Source organism: Olea europaea, chromosome 3 (genome assembly GCF_002742605.1).
Source record: "Olea europaea var. sylvestris chromosome 3, O_europaea_v1, whole genome shotgun sequence".
In the NCBI taxonomy this organism is placed as follows: Eukaryota; Viridiplantae; Streptophyta; class Magnoliopsida; order Lamiales; family Oleaceae; genus Olea; species Olea europaea.
Window position 1 is genome coordinate 18088048 of NC_036239.1, and position 18835 is coordinate 18106882.

Here is an 18835-nt window from a genome sequence, read left to right on the forward strand (position 1 = left end):
CCCACATCAGGAGGGTGGATCTTATCAGCAGCGCATTCTCACGGAATATCTGAAAGGCATCCAGTCTAGAGCAGAGGAGATTGGCCAGGTACTCGAGGGTGGAACTCGATAGTACTCTTTGGTTTCAAGAGTTCAATCATCTTTATGTTCTGAAAATGAAGAACTTGCAATCTTCAAGGTGAAAGCTGAACCTACTTTGCAATCTTCATGCATATTCATTTTGTGTATACATCTCACCCTTGCAGCTTTAAGATAAGTAATATTTTTCATTAGTGAATATAAGATAAGCAGCATAAAGTAACTTTGTTATTAGAAAGTAAAATTAAGTTTTTTGGATGGTCACCGAACTTATAAATTCAGTATGCCATTTGCCATTAACCCTTAAAAGTTTTTCGGATGGTCATTGAACTTATCAAATTGTTATTCCATCTATCACTCAATAATGCATCGTTAAAAATTTAGAGATATGTGAAGTTCTTAATTAAAAACATATTTAACTTTATTCGAGAAAAGACACTTAAATAATTTAAGGACCAATAAAATGAGTATTGTTAATTAAGTGATTATTCGAATTAAAGTATACTAGTGTTATTGAATTCGGAAACCTAGTGTCTTTTTCATATACAAATCTTTGTCCAAAGTTTCAAAGTAACCTTTAGCTTAATTTACTTAGGGTTTGTTTGATTGTAAAAATGGAATTTAGATGGAAAGAAAACGAATTTCAGGAAATTAAATTGTTTAGAACTTGTTTTATCGAGAATTGTTAATTAAATGTGTTTGATTAGTATAATTTTCTACTTGTAAAATGTTGAAGTGTTAGATTTTTTGATGTTCATTTGACTTTGTTTTTCATGAAAATTGTTAATTAAAGGGATAAATTTTTTTATAATTGAGGATAAAATTTGTATATATATATATTAAAAAAAATAAAGCTGACAATTCAAGGAAAAATGTCACATGTGGGGCGTGGGGAGAATGAATTCCATGGAAAATTGTTACAATCAAACAACCCACAAGATGGAACCATGGAAAATTTTCGAAATCAAACGGATCCTTAGATTTTAGTTAACAGGAAATTTAAATAGAAATTTATATAAATTCAATTAAGACTACAGTTAATTGAAAAAAAAAATATATTGATTACACACAATTATTTATTGACTTGTCCAAGGTCTTATTCCAAGGAAATAAAACTTATAAAAGTGTGAAAAAAATAAAAAGAAAAGTTAATAATTTGAGCGGCCCAAGCCGCAGAAACTGCACAGCGACATTTAAAATGTTGAACTTGACTTCCACAATCGTAACAGAAATTAATGCCGCACCTGCACTCAACATGAAAGCAAATTTAAATTACGCCTCTGAAAAAAAGGCAATGAACAAATAGCAATCCTCATAATCCAAAATTGAACCTTGCAGAAGTTATTTACAAATTTCCCAGTTAATCTAAGAAAAAGAAGCAAGCAAGCAAGTTCCAACCTTTACCTGGTCCCTCACTATTCATCCATCAAGGGATTTTTCGACGAAGTTTATGATAAAAGCTTTAGTAGAATTTGATATAATTTGACGAAATATTTCGTCGAAAATTGATCAAAATTGTGGATCTCATGACTGTGTGATTAAAATTAATTTTTAACTTTAATCTCAGCCTTTTAAGCCATACCGACCTTTTCACAAGAATTATGCTATCTATGATTGATATTTTGGGCATGCTTGGGAGTTTTATTTAAAGGTTTTGACCGCTTATGAGATGTTGAGAAAATCGATGTTTCTAAGTTTTTTAAGATTTTGGGTGGTTTAATTTATAAGCTGGATGTATTTCTAAACCCCCAAATCGGTGATTTCTGAAACCATGTATTTTGTTGAAAACTAACTTCTGTGTAAAACATAATAAATAAAAGAATTATTTATAAGCGAAAAATCACTTTCTAACTAAAAGTTTAATCGTGAGATATAAATCAATTTTGTGTAAGATTGCTTCTAAATTAAAAAATGCAACTAATAAGAAGAGAATTCACTAATTAACTCTCAAGTATGTGTCGAACTGTTTTAAAATCTGCTAGTGGAAACCTTCAAAAATTGAACCAATCATAAACGTCTAAAATCGATACCTAGAAAATCCCAATAATGGGTACCCAAATCTCTCCTTAAACTAGGGACCATCAACCGTATAGAAAAATGAACTTACTCTTTCACGAACACATATCATGCATTTATACCAAACCAATCAAGAAAAACACAAAAAGAATTCAAGATTTCACCTGCAGTTGATGTCTCGACAGCCCTCAATGCGGTCCACAAAATGTCCGCACCCGGGGCAACTCATCCACTTCTCCTTCTCCGCAAGCATTCCAAAAGCAATATCATTCTCGTCCCTCAATTCCCAACTCTGTTCACACCTAAACCCGCTATGCCAAACCATCTGACATTGAAAGCAAAACCAATTCTTACAACTTGGACACCGCGACTTCTTCACATTCCCACCACACTCATTCAAGATCAGAGCATTGCAATTCCTTTGAGGACAATAACTCTTATTCACTTCCAGAATCGTCGATTCACATAGCACATCGCACCACTTCACAAAAAGCGATAAACCGATCATCGACCGGCACGAAACTGGGTCCAATAACTGGTTGCAATTCATATCCGGGCATTTGATGTATCCCACGTTATCATCCTCGACCTTCACTTTGATGTATTTGATAATGCAATCAGTACAATAGGGATGTCTGCATTTGTTCTTGTTCTTGAATTTTTGGTCGTGTAATATCATCGTCTCCATGCAGATTTCGCAAGTGAATGCTTGATTTTCGTCTTCTTGTTGGTCGTGCTTTGAATCATGGGGGATTGTGTCTTCCATTGTTTTTCCTTTTTCCCCTTTAAGAAAATTAGTTCTTTTAAAAGTGCAGCAAAAAACTAAAGAATCACTGAATTTATCATAAAAGATGATGCTACATATATATCAGAATGCTCATAACGGTATGCATCTTTCATAAGGAGGGACCCACTTCGAATAAAATATAATTTATCAGAAGTGAGTTCCCATCCACATGAGGATGTGGACATCATTATAAACATCATATTATGTACAAATAACATATTCCTCGTTGCAATCTTAATATTAAATTAGAGTTGTTACCTCGGTATAGTTTGCAAATTAATTCCGTCAGCATCTTGAATGATCTAGCGATTTATTATCGAACACGACAACAGGATATATGTTTGCACCTTGATTAGGTTACGAGTATTTGGATCACGAAAAAACACAATAATCAGAGGGAAAAAAAAAATTGTGATTGACCTCTGGAAAATAAATTTGCACCTTTAAAATTAGTATTTATAAAAGGCTGTGGTCTTTTATTGAGTTCAATTAGGATTCTTATCATAGTCAAATTCCGATTTGGAATCATGGAGTCCTGTTAGGACTCTTCAAGACTTTTTTAATATTTCAGAACCTAAAAATAATTTCTTTAATTGAAATAAATGTTTTGTTCAATTAATAATATAATATCTTTATTTATTTATTATCCCTTATAATTGGGCCTAAACGGCCACTAGTGTTTATCGCTAAGCATTGGAACCAATCGACTGATTAAGAGACGCATTCGGTTGGAGAATATTACAGTGGGGTCCCTAACTCCCCCCCCCCCCCCCCCCCCCCCCACCCCCCCACCCCATTTTTCCGGGAAACTGATTTTATTTTTATCTAAACAAAAAAGAAATAAAAAAGAAAACAGAAAAGTAAAAAATAAAAATAAAAGAATATACAAAATACACCAGTCCTTATATTTTATTTATATTTCCTTTTCCTTTTTCTTTAATGAAACAAAAGCTAAAAGTTGTATTTTTATTATAAAAAAAAAAAAAGGTTGAGTTTTTAATTAGGCAATTATATTTACATCAAAATCTTTATTTTCTATCACACATTTTAGTTGGAATAAAAATTCTCAACCTTAGCTCATGCTCAAACTTTATTTGTTATGTTCTTATGTTCACCTTCAGTTAATTAGTACTTGTCTTTGATGAAGGTTTATATCCAAATGTTTCATGGGCGTGCTTTGAAACGAGGGGCAAGTATTTAGTCGAATTATATATATATATATATAGTAATTCATGAAAGATGAATTATTTTGTTCAATAAATTATGTTAAATCCACAACTTACGTTTATATTCCCGTTCTCTATAAATTATTTTGTTCTTATGTTCTTATGATCAATTATTTCATATTGTGACTTAATTTCTTATTTTTTTCCCAACAATTTGGTATTAGATTCATTCGGTATCATATTCCACTTTTCACAACAAACTAGTGTCAGAGCTTTTCTGTTTTCCATAAAATGGTTTCAGATCTGGTCTGGATTATAACAACATAATATTATTTATAAAAACGCCTAATCTATTTTTTTTTAATAATTCAAATGATAAATTTTAAGTCTTTATAGCTTTTTGAATGAGACTAATGATTAAATTATTGGATGTAATGTGTTTATATTAATCCATGCATGCATAAAATCATTAGAATATAGAACTATATTACAATGAATGAATTTTAATCTGAAAAATTACAAATATTGAAAAAAGCAGACATTTATCCCTTTCTCTTCTTCATTTTTATATTTTTAATAACTTAAATTTTTTATAAAAACTTAAGTTAAAATTAACAATTCATTTTAATCCCACATTTAATAAGGTACACGAACTTTCAACCGATGTTCTCAAACTCGAACTGAACAAACTGGTTCAACCAGAAAAATTGAGAATCGAACCAAAATTTGGTTCGATCACAATATAAAAATTAGATGTAAAGAACCTAGTACATACTAGGAAACCGTCCAGTTCATCAGCAAAACTAGTGAATAGGTCACGATTTCTATAATTTGAGGGTGATGTTGCCAAAATATGAGGTGGGGACCTACTTGATACATTTTCAATAATTTGAAACACCAACTATGAGCTTTCCCATTTTAATCGTGTCGTTTGTGTTTTATAATAATTATTATGATGTTTAAAAATATAAATTTGTATGTATCATGTGTGTCTAAATATTGCAAAGTAGATATCTTAATTATAATATTACAAATAACTATAAAATGGAAGATTGGCCAATAATCACACAATCAATTTTTAAGAAAAATAGTTTCACATGGATGAAATTATCATAAAGAATAATATGTCTAAATTTTTTTAACATTCTTTAAAACTCAATATAGTATTGCTGAGACCAAATTGAGTTTGAACATTGAATTGATCCGAACAAAATCGTCATTTTCAAGATTCAAATGACACTTCATAGTTGTGTATAAATGTATGTCGACTAAGCCAACGAAATATGTAGAAGCTCGAGCAAGGGAAAATTATCATCCACCAATCTAACCGACCATCACCAAGGCTTGAGTAGCATATTGATTAGCAGTGGGGAAAACTCGACCAAACCCGTCAAAATCGACCGAACCGAACCAACCCGACCGGTTTGGGCCAGTTTTTTCATTTTTTTTAGGTGGGTTCAAGTTATGTGTTGCTTAGGCGGGTCGGGTCGGGTCGGGTCGGGTCGAGTTATGGGTTAACCCATCAAAACCAATATAACCCGCCCAACCCAACCCTCTTAGTTAAAAAGAAAATTTGAAAATTTAAAAAAAAATTATATATATATATATATAACAAAACCAAATGACAGGAGCCCTAAACTTAAACCCAAACCAAAATTCGAGTCTTCCATTGAATATTGAGATAGCGATCAGGGCGAATCCTGTGGCGAGGTCCATAAGGCCTGCACCTCAGGCCAAAAACTGAAGGGGCCCAATTTTGGGCCCTTTTGTTATATATATTAAATATAGGGTTTAGGGAATACGTTTTCATTCCTTTTCCTCATGCTGCGTGCGAAACCGAAGTGCAATCGACCTCTAATTCCACTTCAAGATTTCTAGTCAGAGTTTTAATCAAGAAATGGGGGTGATGATAAATTGATAATTCCTCAGAAGGCCACACAAGTTTTGATTATTCTTCTAATCTTCTGTAGCTAGCAACGAAAATGTCGAGGCCGAGAGCTTCAATCCATGCTCGTAAGTGCTAAGGTTAATCACTTAATCTAAACTCTACCTGCAGTGCATTTTGTTGCAAATTTAGTTTCTGTTTGCGAATTTAGTTTCTTGCAATTTGCTACTTAATTTCTTGTGATTTGGGTGTTTAGCAATCATCATCTGTGTTTGGAACTTCTGGAAGTGAAGCATGAGAAAGGAGTCAGATTTGAATTTTCAGAAGAGCATCTTTTCAGATTATTCTACCTTTCTTGCATAAGTTCTTGGTCGAATTAACTGTTTTTTTTTTTGGTCCTAAATGGATGTTGTTATTGGATTTGCAAAATGGAAAATGGAAATTTGTTCTTCAAACTCACATTTTTTTTGGGACAGCTACGGATGTCATTTTGATTTTGTATTGTATTGTTTCTGTTACTCTGTAACGCTGAAATTTGCATAAATAATAAAAAATGTTATTGTATTTGCAAAATGGAAAATGAAAATGGGAATTTGTTCAACATATCTTTATCCAAGAATGTGTGTCCTACTTGAACTTGCATCACTGATGAAACTAGTGAACTGCTTTAAAAATCTTGTATTGTTTCTATGGTGCTCGAATTTTTATTTCAGGCATGTAAGTTGCAACGGTGGAATACAAAGCTGATTTTCTTATCAGTTCTGTTTTTCTTTATGTTTTTGAAGTTGTACCGTGAATGATTGTGTCATCTGTTAAGAAAATGGCTTGTGAGATTCTTGAAATGTTGACTGAAGGGCTGAAGATTCAACCAAGAAATACATTCAGTAAGCTTCTTATGGATGAAGAGAGTGGCTCTTTATACAGGCTGAATCATTACTTTCCAAGCCCTGATGATCAGTTTAAGGGTAGAAATTTGATTGGTTTTAGTGAATACACTGACACAAATCATTCCTGTTTTGAGATCTAACAACACTTTTGGCCTTCAAATCTCATTTAAAGATGGCAATTGGATTTCAATCCCTCCTTATCAAAATTCATTCTTCATTAATGTTGGTGACTCATTACAGGTACATGTATAACCTAACCAGTTTTAATATTCAAATTAGTTTTATTTCTTGATATTTTTATGGTGAAAAAAGTTATTGTTTGTTAACGTCAGAGTAAGACCCACAATAGAAAATTTTTCTTTAACCATAGGCATTACTGTGAAGTTTGACTAATTATTTCCTTATGAGACTGATGCTTGTTGGCTATTGAATTGAATCTTGATTGATACTTCAACAAAAACGTTTTGGAAGTCACTGTCGGTTAATGGCTATTGTGTTTATGAAATTGCTTGATGGGCTTTCACTATTTATAATTTTTCTTGTATTTGAAACATTGTTGGTTTTGTTATTTTATAATATAAAATTTTTATATAATATATATATTTTTTGTTTTAATGTTAAATTTTAAATTAGCAATAAGTTGCATAATATTTAGTTGAATTTTGCATTTATGTTGATTTTAGGGGGCCTAATTTATGGACTCCGTCTCGGACCCCAATAATCACAAGACTGGCCCTGATAGCGATTCTGGCCGACCACCACCACCGATCAACCCGCATCTCTCTTCCATCGCGTACCAGCAGTTCGACGTGCCTCCCCACTCTCTTTCTCAATTTTGTGCATAAGTTCCCTCAATCCATGTGTTGCAAAAAGATGTGCTCTTATATTATTGGCAATTTCTGATGCAAGAGGGTTTGATGGAGTGGTTGGAGGAGCAGGTGTATTGGAAGAGGAATAATGGGTGGGTTCATGTATTCATATGTCAGGATCCCAATTCTTATACAAGGTTATTGATAGGGTGAGGAATGGGGTGCTCTTGGTTTTAGATTTTGGGAGGTTGGGTCGCAATCAGGCATCACTTGTTAAGGATGTGATCTTGCCATATTCACATCTCATTAATACCTACAATGAGAATGTAGGGGTTGAGAATCACAAGTCGCTGCTGTTCTTTATGGAGAATTCGATATAGAAAAGGGGTAATAATCTTTTTGCAATTAATATCATTTTCCTTTTCCGGCAGTATATATGAGTTTGTTTATTTTGGTAATGAGGTTATCAGTTAGAAATTATGATATACTCTTGCAACTTGTGAAATTCTGTATCCATGGATTGCCATGTTCTCTTAAGTTCACTAATTGGTAATATAACAAATAATAAGGTACAAAGACCACTTCTTTAATTTCTAGCTTTTGGGAATATAGACTGGATCCTCCAAGGTACGTGGATTTATTGCTTTGTTAGTCGGGCTGCTTTTATTGTCTATTAGTTGGGATCGAATCGAATGCTTTCCTTTTTCTTCTATGAATGTTGACAAGTTCGGGTTTTCAATGTTTTCTCGTGGGATTGAGTGAGAATTTGGCCTATGTTGCATTACTTTGAGGTGAATATTATTTCAAAGAATAGGCCATATATTTGTATCTCGAAGTTGATTTGATTACCCTGTGAAAGGAAAATTACTGGAAATAGAATGTGTTTTCTATTCTCGTTCAATTGGTTTGAAATATGTGTGGTACCTATGACTTGGGCATTTACAGTTTTAACTTTTGAATGGATGCTTGGATGATTGTTTTGAAGCAATTTTCTTTATGGTTTTTATTGTCCAACAAATTTTTTTGGTCTAAAATTTAAACCGACCAACCCAATCCAACCCGACCGAAACTTGATTGGGTTGGGTTGGGTTGAAGCACATAAATGGGTTGGGTTGGGTTGATTTTAGATCAAACCGATCATATTGGGTTGGACAAAAAATCAACGCAACCCAACCCATGTCCACCCCTAATATTGATGGAATTGAATATGCTGACCCAGTCAACCACATTGAAACTGCATAAACAATCAGCCACTAAGTTGAACTCATGGTACGTCTAAAGCTCTTGAGCCTATCAATTTTGTGACCAAATTCCATTTTATAAACTGTCAAATAGGAATTTTTGTTATTCAGACAAAAAATAATTTTTATTTATTTGTTTATTTGTTTTAATTATTAGGAGATTTATTTAGATTAGTTTTCTAAAGTTTGTCTTTATTTAGAATAGTAAGTTAAAAATTAAAACTCCTTAGTTTTCTTTAAAAACGAATAATCGTATGAAAGTTTCTCAATTCTTCCAATTATTCGCATTATTAAAGAGACAAGAAATATTTGAGGGTCAAATTCTCAGTATTCAAGTGAATCAACAAGTGTAAAGAACGTTAATCATATTCCACCCGCATTATTTTGCCGCATCACATATCCCACAAGAAGAAAATAAAAAGGTTAGTTCAGATCCTCGAGCAATTTTTCAGAACTAAACTTGTTGAGATAAACCATGTAAGAAATAGCACTCTGAAAACCCATAAGATAGACAATGTAAAAAGTAACACTAAAGGAAGCCACGCTCTAGAATGCTATGGAAAATTGTATCAAATATTGTGGAATATTCTAGAAAAGAGTTGAATGAAAAATGTATTTTTATATGAACGGTCATGATCTTTGACATAATCATTTTCCAATAATTATGACTTCCAAGATATGTGACTCTTGGTATGGTTGTGTCTTTTGACATACCTTCCAACTACTATATATAGACCTCATATGTTTGAATTTTATAATTCATGAAAGTTAATAAATAGTTCCATATCATTCAATTCCATGCTTACACTTTAGTTTGCATAAAGCATTTGCATCAAAGTCATGATTAGGTAGAGAGGGAACTCCGTTCGAGTTCGTTGGTCAAAATCATTTGGAGTGCTCCTATTGCTTGACGTGGTTGTTGTATCTTGGAAGATGATTTTCGAAAAATCGTTAGCACCATTGCGGGACAAATTCATCTTAAGGACAAAGTGTCTAACACTTGCCTCGACCGATCACATCACTCGCATCTCACCTTGATTCTTTCTGATTTCTTTCTTCGTATTTGATTTTAGAAAATTAATAACATTCTTTTGATTTCATGTAGGTTTGAAATAAAGAAAGGAAATGATTGAATATGTCGTTTTATCTTCCAAAATCCATTTCGATAAGACGAAATTGCGTGTAGGTTTCGTGAACATAAATGGCATAAGTTTGTGAATATGATATGCATAATATCGGTATAATTTTCCAACATCTTCCACTTTTTTTGCACCACAAGCCTTTGAAAAGCAATATCATTTCTATCCCTCAATCGCCAACTTTGTCCACAAGTAAACCCCAGTATGCCAAACCATCTTACATCGAAAGCAAAACCAATTCTTACAACTTGGACACTGGGATTTCTTCAAATTCCCACCACACGTTCAAGATCAGAGCATTGCAATTCCTAAAAGGACAGTAACTATAATTTGTTCCCAGAATGGTCGATTTACATAGCACATCACACCATTTCACAAAAAGTGAAGAACCAATCATCGACCGACATGAAACTGGGTCCAAAAACTGATTGCAAGTCAAAGCCGGGCATTTGATGTTTCCTATGTTATCATCTTCGACCTTCATTTTGATGTATTTGCTAATGCAATCCGTACAAAAGGGATGGCTTCATTTGTTTCTGTTCTTGAATCTTCTATTGGGTAATATCATCGACTCCAAGCAGATCTTGCAAGTGAATGCTTGATTTTCGTCTTCTTGGGGGTGTGTGTTTCGCATTCTCTCTCTTTTTTTGCCTTTTGAAAAGTAAAATAGTTCAATGGCTCGAATTCCAAAAATAAAAAAATAATAAATAAAACTAATAAAAACACCCTACTTGCCATAGATACAGCAGGAAAAACAAGAATACTGTTAATTACTCCATCTTAATATTAAATTACATTAATTCAAATTGTTACCTTGGAAGAGTCTTTGGATTAAGTCAGTCAACATCATGAATGATCTTGCGATAATAGGAGATGTATATGCAGGGGCGGAGCCATGAATTTTGTCCAGTGCGAGTAAAATTTAATCAAAGTCGAACTTTTCGTTTATAGATTTAATGATATTATGACAATGTTAAAAATAACATAACGACAACACTAATAAGACAATTATCTTCTTTCTTATTCTAGGATATATAGCAAGTTGTGCAACATCAAAATTCATTTTATTCGATATCTTCGCATCAACATTTTCTACAAAATATTTTCTTCTAAAGAATCTCTACATTGACATTTCACACTAAAATAAACTACAAGTGACAGTTAAGTACTAATTGATAAGAAAAGAACTACTAATTTTTACAAATTGGTAGAACACCATAAAATCATTACTAATTGTTTAACTAATTGACAAAAATCAAAATTTCAAGAATCCGTCACAAATATTACCAATATTCAACATTCACATAATCAAAATCCTTAATATTAAATAGAAAAATCACATGATCAAGAAAATTTTTGCTGCAAATTTGAGGACCCAAGAACATTTGGGTTTTAAAAAAGAAATGAATTTTGAAAATATTTCAAAATGAGAGCAGATTGAAAGAAAATTTTTAATTTTTTGCTAAGGGAATAGAGCCAGAAAATGTCGCCGTACACTTGGAGTTTGGGTAAATTAGTGTATGGGTTGGACTATAAATAAATGAAAAAAATACCTTAAAAAAAAAAATTGGATCGATCATGGGCTTGGGCCAAAACTCCAGTGCAGGCATTTGCCTACACTGGACTGTACATGGCTCCGCCCATGTGTGTATGCACCTTGATTAGATACGAATGTAAGGAGCACAGATAAAGCACAAGTATATGAGATTGACCTCTGGAAAATAAACTTGTCAACATAAAGAAGTAAAGAAAATTATAATTTATAAAAGATTGTAGGTCCTTTTTGGAGGCCAATTGGGACTCTTGATTAGTGTCTCGATCGTCTCCGGTTTTGGATGATGGTGTTCTGTTTGGACTTTACAATGCTTTTCTTTCTATTTAGTGGATATTACACAAAACCCAACTTTAAAAAACTGTGTTCTAAAATCAGATGGAAGGTTTCAATTTTCACAAATCAGATTTTTCAACCCAAACCCTAATACATTTACCCAGATAGTAAATTATTTCTCCCCCTCTCTCCTCAATATCCATTCTCCTCTTCCTCTCCACCGTCATCCGTTCAAGAACCACCCTTATCGACGGCGGCAAGGCAACAGTCATGCATCATTGAGTCTCCCTCCTCATCCAGTCGCTAAGGTAGACGGCGAGGCATTGCGAGCTACGATGCCTTGTTGCTCCTCGATGGCGATGGCGCAGCTACGCCTAGCGAAACTGAGCGTTACTGTTGCCCGAATCAGTAGCGATGCCTCTACTAATGGCTGGTAGTGTTAGATCTGCTGGTGATGGTGATTGATCGTGCATCTGATGGTGATGTGCGATGGTGGGTGTAGAATCTGGGGTGATGGCTGGTGGTGATTTGTGATAGTACCCTAATTAATAATTCAAAAGTTAAACTTTTAGAATTGTGATTCCGATTTCTTGCTTTTTGCATTTCATTTTATTTCTTCATAACGATGTGTTTGAGTTGGGTTGGGGGTGAGTTTGTGTTTTGTTGTTGGGCTGTGCTGATTGTGGTTGTAGCGGGGGTAATGGATTAGGCAGTTGTGGGGTGGTGTGCTAGCGGTGGTCATAGGTGATTTTGAGGTGGATTTTGTGGGTGTTTTTTGAGATGGTTTGGTAGTGGTGACGGTGGTGGTCACATGTGCAGTGTTAGCTGTTTGGGTGCTGCAGCGATCTGGTCTCAATCCGATGAGTTGGTGGTATAATGGCGTTGCATTAAGGTTATTGCAAAGTCCAAGTCTGCTTGCGTGATGACATTATTTTTGTTGATTTTTGCGTTTGTGTGTTGTGTGGTGGTCGTGGTTGGCAATGTGGTGGTGTTTTTTGCAATGGATTGATTTGTTTGAGGTGGTGGTGGTTCTGGCGACGATGGTGGTAGCGGCAGTTTGTGACCAATTATTTGATTATTTGTGACAAACTAATTAATTGTGATCTAAATATTCGATAATTTGAGATTGAAAATAATTTGTGACCAATTAATTTGAAAATCTGTGACATACAAATAAATTGTGACTTGATTTGTGATCGATGAAATTAACCGTGACCAATTAATTTGATAATTTGTAATGAATAAATAAGTTGTGACAAATAAAAGTGGATTTTGTGACCAATGAATAATCTGTGACCTATAAAAAAAAATTATTCGTGACCCAAAAATAATGTGACATATGAAATTTTTGATTTGTGACCAAAAAAAGTTGTGACCAATAAATTGATAATTTATAATTAAAAATTAATCCGTGACTAATTAATTTTTTGATTTGTGACGATGAGCAAACTGTGACCTACAAAATTTTTGAATTGTGATTGTAAAACAATTTGACATAAAATTTTTGATTTGTGACAAAAAAATAATAAGTGACTAATTAAATCGTTAATTTGTGACCAAATTGTACAAATCTTGACATAAATATATTTAATTAATAAAATAATTAATTAATTAATCAAATCATAAATAACTTTTAATAAAAATTTAATTTTTGAAGTTTGAAGTTTGTTTTCTTAATTTTGAAATGTGTGATACTTAAAATCTTACTTATGAAATTTTCCCTTTTTTTATCCATAATAATTGGGCCTAAAAGGCCACTAATGTTGATAGCTGAGTATTGGACCCAGGTCCACTGACTAGAAAGCTCATTTATCCCTAGTTTGTTTCTAATTATTTAGCCATTAAAATGAAAAATATGATCGCTATCCAACACATCAAACCACCATATTTGAATTTCTATTCCTTGTGTAAGGCTCGTAATGACTATATTTTTCATTCTCATTCTTACATTAATGGAAAACAAACGGGGCCTAAGTTGCAGAATATTACAGTGGGACACCTCACCTATTGAAAATATAGCAAGTATTCACCCTATTATTTTGGCAGAGCAGTCACTACTCCTTTTTTTTATTAGCCCTTGAATCCCCACGCGATAAACTATTTTACTCTTTGTATGTTACTCCTTTTTTATTTTCTGGAAAAATGATTTTATTTTTGTCTAAAAAAAAAACAGAAAAGTAAAAATAAAAGAATATATAAAATTCACAGAAAATAAAAGAATATATAAAATTCACAGCCCTTATAGTTTATTTATATTCTCTTTTCATTTTTGTTTCTTTTTTATTTAATGAAACATAAGGTAAAAGTTGCATTTTTATCAAATAATTAAGTTCTTAATTAGGTAATTATATTCACGCTACAATTTTTAATTGCCATCACAAGTTATAATTGTAATGAAGATTCTCAACATTTTCTCATTGTCACATTTACGTCTCCAACATTTTTTGTTGCATTTTTTTTCTTTTCATTTGCGTTCAATTTATTAGTGCTTTTTGTTCTTGATGAAGGTTTCCGCTCAAATGTTACATTTGCACGCTTTGAAATGAGGGGATAGATATTTGTATTTCTTTATTTTGTATTATTTATAAAAAATGATGCACCCTAATGATTTTTTTTAGCAGAAATCGACAAGATATGTCATTTAGTAATTAAATGGAAAGTAAGGATAAGAGTACGACGAAAAAAATTAAGAACATGAGTGTGGCAATGAAAAAAAATTTATATAAATTTCATTGTAATTATAATATGATGAAATAAATAAAATATGTGTGTGAAAATAATTATTCTTTTATTAAACAAAGGGTAAGACAGACAATTAGGGATCCAAATATTATGAAAATGAAAGATTGGAGACCGAGGTTGCCAATATATGAGGTTGGGGACCTACTTGATACATATTTAATAAGTTGGAAACTCCGTCCGTAAGTTTACCCATTTATTTGTGCATAATTTATGTTGTATATAATTAATGGTTAATTCTTTTTAAACCCCAATTTGACTAAATTATAACAACAACATTGTTACGCTGCGTTAATAAATAGTCGCCAGGTTAATAAAGAGACTAGCGATGCTTAAAAAAGAAAGATGGAGTTACTAAGGACATCTTGGAGCCCCACTTTTTCACAAGTAATGTTTTTGGGAATATTATTTTGATGAAAAATGTGTGGTTAAAAAATAAAGAAAAATTATGAATTTGCGTCCGGCATTGGGCATATGTCAACCCCCATACATTGTCTTACGACTTTGCAGAGACGTGTGTTTTTGATAAACAGTCGCCCCAACTTGGTCACTTACTATTTCAATGATGACCCTCCATACATTCACCTGCATAAGCTTTGGCTAAAGTCGCAAAAATAAGAGTTTGAATACCACTTGTTTGTAATATTATTTTATTGAATAATGTATGATTGAAAAAAAGAAAGAAAAATGTATTCTCAAAAAAATGGGAATCAAACGTGCTCTAAATTTATATTCTAAGGGTTTTTCTTCCTCCCATAAAAAAATTCAACGTTTTCGCTCGTTTCAATATTTAATATTATTGATCAGGAATACCTAATTAAGTATTTTATATATATATAATTCTAATGACAAAATTTCAACTTTTTATAGCTTGCTGAACGAGACTAACGATAAAGTTGTTGGATGCAATGTACTCGTACCATCCCATACATAAATGAGAAATATCATTAGAATATAGAATTATATTACAATTTGACGAATTTTAAATATGAAAAAATTATAAACATTGAAAATAGCAAACATTTATCCCTGAAAATAATTGTTATTTTTTTTCTCTCATTTATTTATATTCCCCCCTCCCAACAAAAATAAATTTGTTTTTATTTTTATACAGATTAAGAAAACTTAATTACTATAGTTGAAATTATAAATTTTGCTTACTTTTTCCCTAATATACTCATGCATTGAATGATAATAGTTTATATTTGTTGATAACAATGCACATCAAATAAGAATATATTAGAAAGTTAAAAAATAAATCATATTTTCAACAAAGAAAACAATCTATAATTGGGAATATATGAAAAAGAAAACCAAGTCAATATTTATCGGACATAAAGAATAATTTATCACAATTGTTCAATGTCGATTATCTACTTGAAATCAATTCAATGAATAGATAAGAAAATTTATAGTCTAGACTCACAATTTTCATCGTCGTCACAACTCACTCTCGAAATAAAATAGAAGAATCTTTATTCTCTACCTCTATTTATGCTTGAAAGGAAGAAACTTATTTAAAAAAAAAAAAAAGTTCACCATAAATACATTTGCTGTCATTTCGCCACCCATTATGACGTTTCCCCGTCAAAACTGCCTCTAGACATGTTGGCACGTATTGAAGCCTGTATAGAAGTGAATTTTTTATGGTTTTATGGTGGTTTTTGTTGGGTTTTTTGATACCCAATAATTCGGGCGATGATTTAAAATAGTTGTCGGATTATTTATCGACACCATGGACTTGGCTAGACTCAGAGATGAACTACACTTTTGGATGGTTCGGGTTTGGGTTGGATGATTATTTAGTTAGTTGGATCATTTAGTAATTAATATGGAGTTGAATATTGGCCCATTAGTTTAGGTCACTCTAATTGGGCCTAGGGTTGTGAGTATTAAATGTCTCCTACAAGTGAACAAATCAACAAGTAAGTGAGAAACTCAATTAATAAACAAGAATCAATCAAAACAATTAAGAAAGTGAAGAAATAGATGCAAGAACAAAAAAGCAATAATTCTCCCTTTTCTTAGGCTCAGAAACTTCAATCCAACACCACAAAGGTAACACCAATAATAGATTTTCGGAGTCCAAGATATACACCAAGTATTAGGGCACACAAAGGCAAAGAAAAATAGCTTCAAGGCACAAAGCAAGAAGGTATTCAAAGGCACTAAGCACAGGGACTATTTTCTAGGGTTGTTGGGGTGTTTACATAGGTTTAGAGGTCAATTATATATAGGTCAAGTAGAAAAACGAATTTCCTAGATATTCCAATAAAATCTTCAAAGATGGGTATCAATTTGAATAAGGTAGGTTATCTAAAGTTAGGGATAGTGTATATTTCTAACTACCAAGTCCATCTTTTAATTAGGTATTGAGCATCTAGCTCTAATGGGCCGATTCCCTCTAAATACCCAACTTAATTGGGTTACTACAATTGTGGTGTGGATCTTTAATACATATTTCAATCCCGGGTTTAAAGCCTATGAAACGAACGGGTCTCGATTTTTCATTATTGTCTAGGAGGTTGTTTGGGCATCACTAAAATACCTAACAGTTTTACTTAGCTCCTTCATGTACTTTTATCTTTCATAAGAACGACTCATTGATTCTCACATTGGAGGAGGATCTTGGTTGAGAAGTCCAAATTTTTCTTGTGCGGGACCTTGCTAATCGATGTAGACCAGTTACTAAAACAAACAAAATCAACCAGCGTCCTAGAATATCGTTGAAAAATAAGAACTTTTGTTACCAAAAAATTACTTATAATACTTCTATGGATAGTTATATATGTACAAACAAATGTGTACAAAATAGGTTATTTACTCTCACAAACAAGCGGCTTCCACGTAAATTTAAAAAATGTCGGCTCGTGGTCGTCACCTTTTATTGTGAGTAGTGAGTAAAAAATTTTGTAAAAAAAAAATTGTAAGTGTAGCATGATGCTATTTTTAATATGGAATGGGACTATCATCTACCATGGTATCACTGTCACATCATTTTCAACCCCATTTATGGTTTGCACATGATATTGTCATTGGTCACCCGACCCGTAAGGACCACGGGCTGTATCATTCTGGTCCAATCCCTACGCTTCCACGGTCCACTGTTCATTTCAACTCGATTAGTTTTTAATATTTGTAGTATAAACTAATTTTTTATATAAATTTTTATTTTTATTTCCAGACATATTTTATTAGGAATTTCACTGTTCTAAATAATTTTTTTTAAAAAATATACTTACATTTTTTATTTTACAATTTTGTTTTGGCATTCATATTTCTCATGTTTTCTTTTTGTTTTATTTAAATAATAGGGTATATTTATCATTTTACATTTTTTTATCGAGAAAATGACCTTTTCTGGAAGGAAAGGTGAAAATAGGGATGAAAATGCAAAAATAAAAAATAAAAGGTAAGAACGTTTTGTACAATAACATTGAAAGGTGGGGACGTTTTGTGCAATTACCCAAAATTAAGGAGAAATTTTGAGTTTGCATGTAATATTATTTTATTGAAAAATGTGATTGAAAATGAGTTTTGAAAAAGTGAATTTTTAAAAGAATAGGCATCAAACAAGGGCAAGTCAAATAAAAAAAATTCGAATAATCATCCTTCAAAGGTTGAAGTTGAATATATATCTAATAATAACAACAAATAAAGGAATGGCTCCAAGGAGGAGCTTCCTAATAATTTATTCTTGAATTGCATGATATTGACCTACTTACACTCGATGTGGAAGCAAAGAGCGCTCAAATGAGCCCCTCGAGACACATTCCAATGGTGTAAAGGATAAGTGTGAGGTATACTCAGCTTTACTGGCAGTCGCAGTGTGAGAGTTCGATTCCTGAAATATGAATTGAGACTCTTTGTGGGTATCAGTGTACAGACAGATCTTGTTCCCTGACCTGTTATGGCACATTCCACGACTAACCTCTCTCACGATACTCTAAGAACAGGACGATGTGGGACCCTTAAAGTTGGGGTTCAACTTTTTTTTTTTTTTAATTATTAAATAAAGAACGTCCAGAAAGAGAATAAAGTGTCAAATCGACTTTTAAAAAAGTCGAAATCTTTTGAGATATTTCTCAATGGGTATTAGAACTTTTATTTTGTGGGGCCATAATGCATGTCCATACACACCCAACTTTGACTGCAAGTTGGGTTTCTAGCTAGGACAATTTTTCACTCGTTTACTTTCGTGTGTTAGTGGACACTTTTTATTAATGAAAAAATTTCCTTGCAACTGTGAAGGAAAATATT

The 18835-nt window shown here is 32.6% G+C and overlaps 2 protein-coding genes and 1 long non-coding RNA gene across 3 annotated transcripts in view; 2 read left to right on the forward strand and 1 right to left on the reverse strand.

The window, feature by feature from the left end:
• The window catches only part of LOC111379273, a 14223-nt gene extending 13967 nt beyond the window's left edge, over positions 1-256 (forward strand). Inside the window, exons 4-5 of the mRNA XM_023002632.1 lie at positions 11-88; positions 179-256. Of these exons, the coding sequence (XP_022858400.1) occupies positions 11-88; positions 179-256 (156 nt within the window). The remainder of the gene's footprint in view (positions 1-10; positions 89-178) is intronic.
• Positions 11-3446, reverse strand: LOC111388072 (E3 ubiquitin-protein ligase RNF14-like). Its single transcript, XM_023012737.1, has 3 exons — positions 3140-3446; positions 2259-2877; positions 11-1322 (listed from the first exon to the last, which is right to left on the reverse strand). Exons 1-3 carry the CDS (start codon positions 3171-3173, stop codon positions 1175-1177), a joined length of 801 nt encoding a protein of 266 aa, XP_022868505.1. The 5' UTR covers positions 3174-3446; the 3' UTR covers positions 11-1174.
• A 2387-nt stretch (positions 3447-5833) lies between these two features.
• On the forward strand, positions 5834-8529 carry LOC111388080. Its single transcript, XR_002701498.1, has 2 exons — positions 5834-7059; positions 7503-8529. It is a non-coding gene; the product is annotated as an uncharacterized LOC111388080 (long non-coding RNA).
• Positions 8530-18835: the final 10306 nt, after the last annotated feature.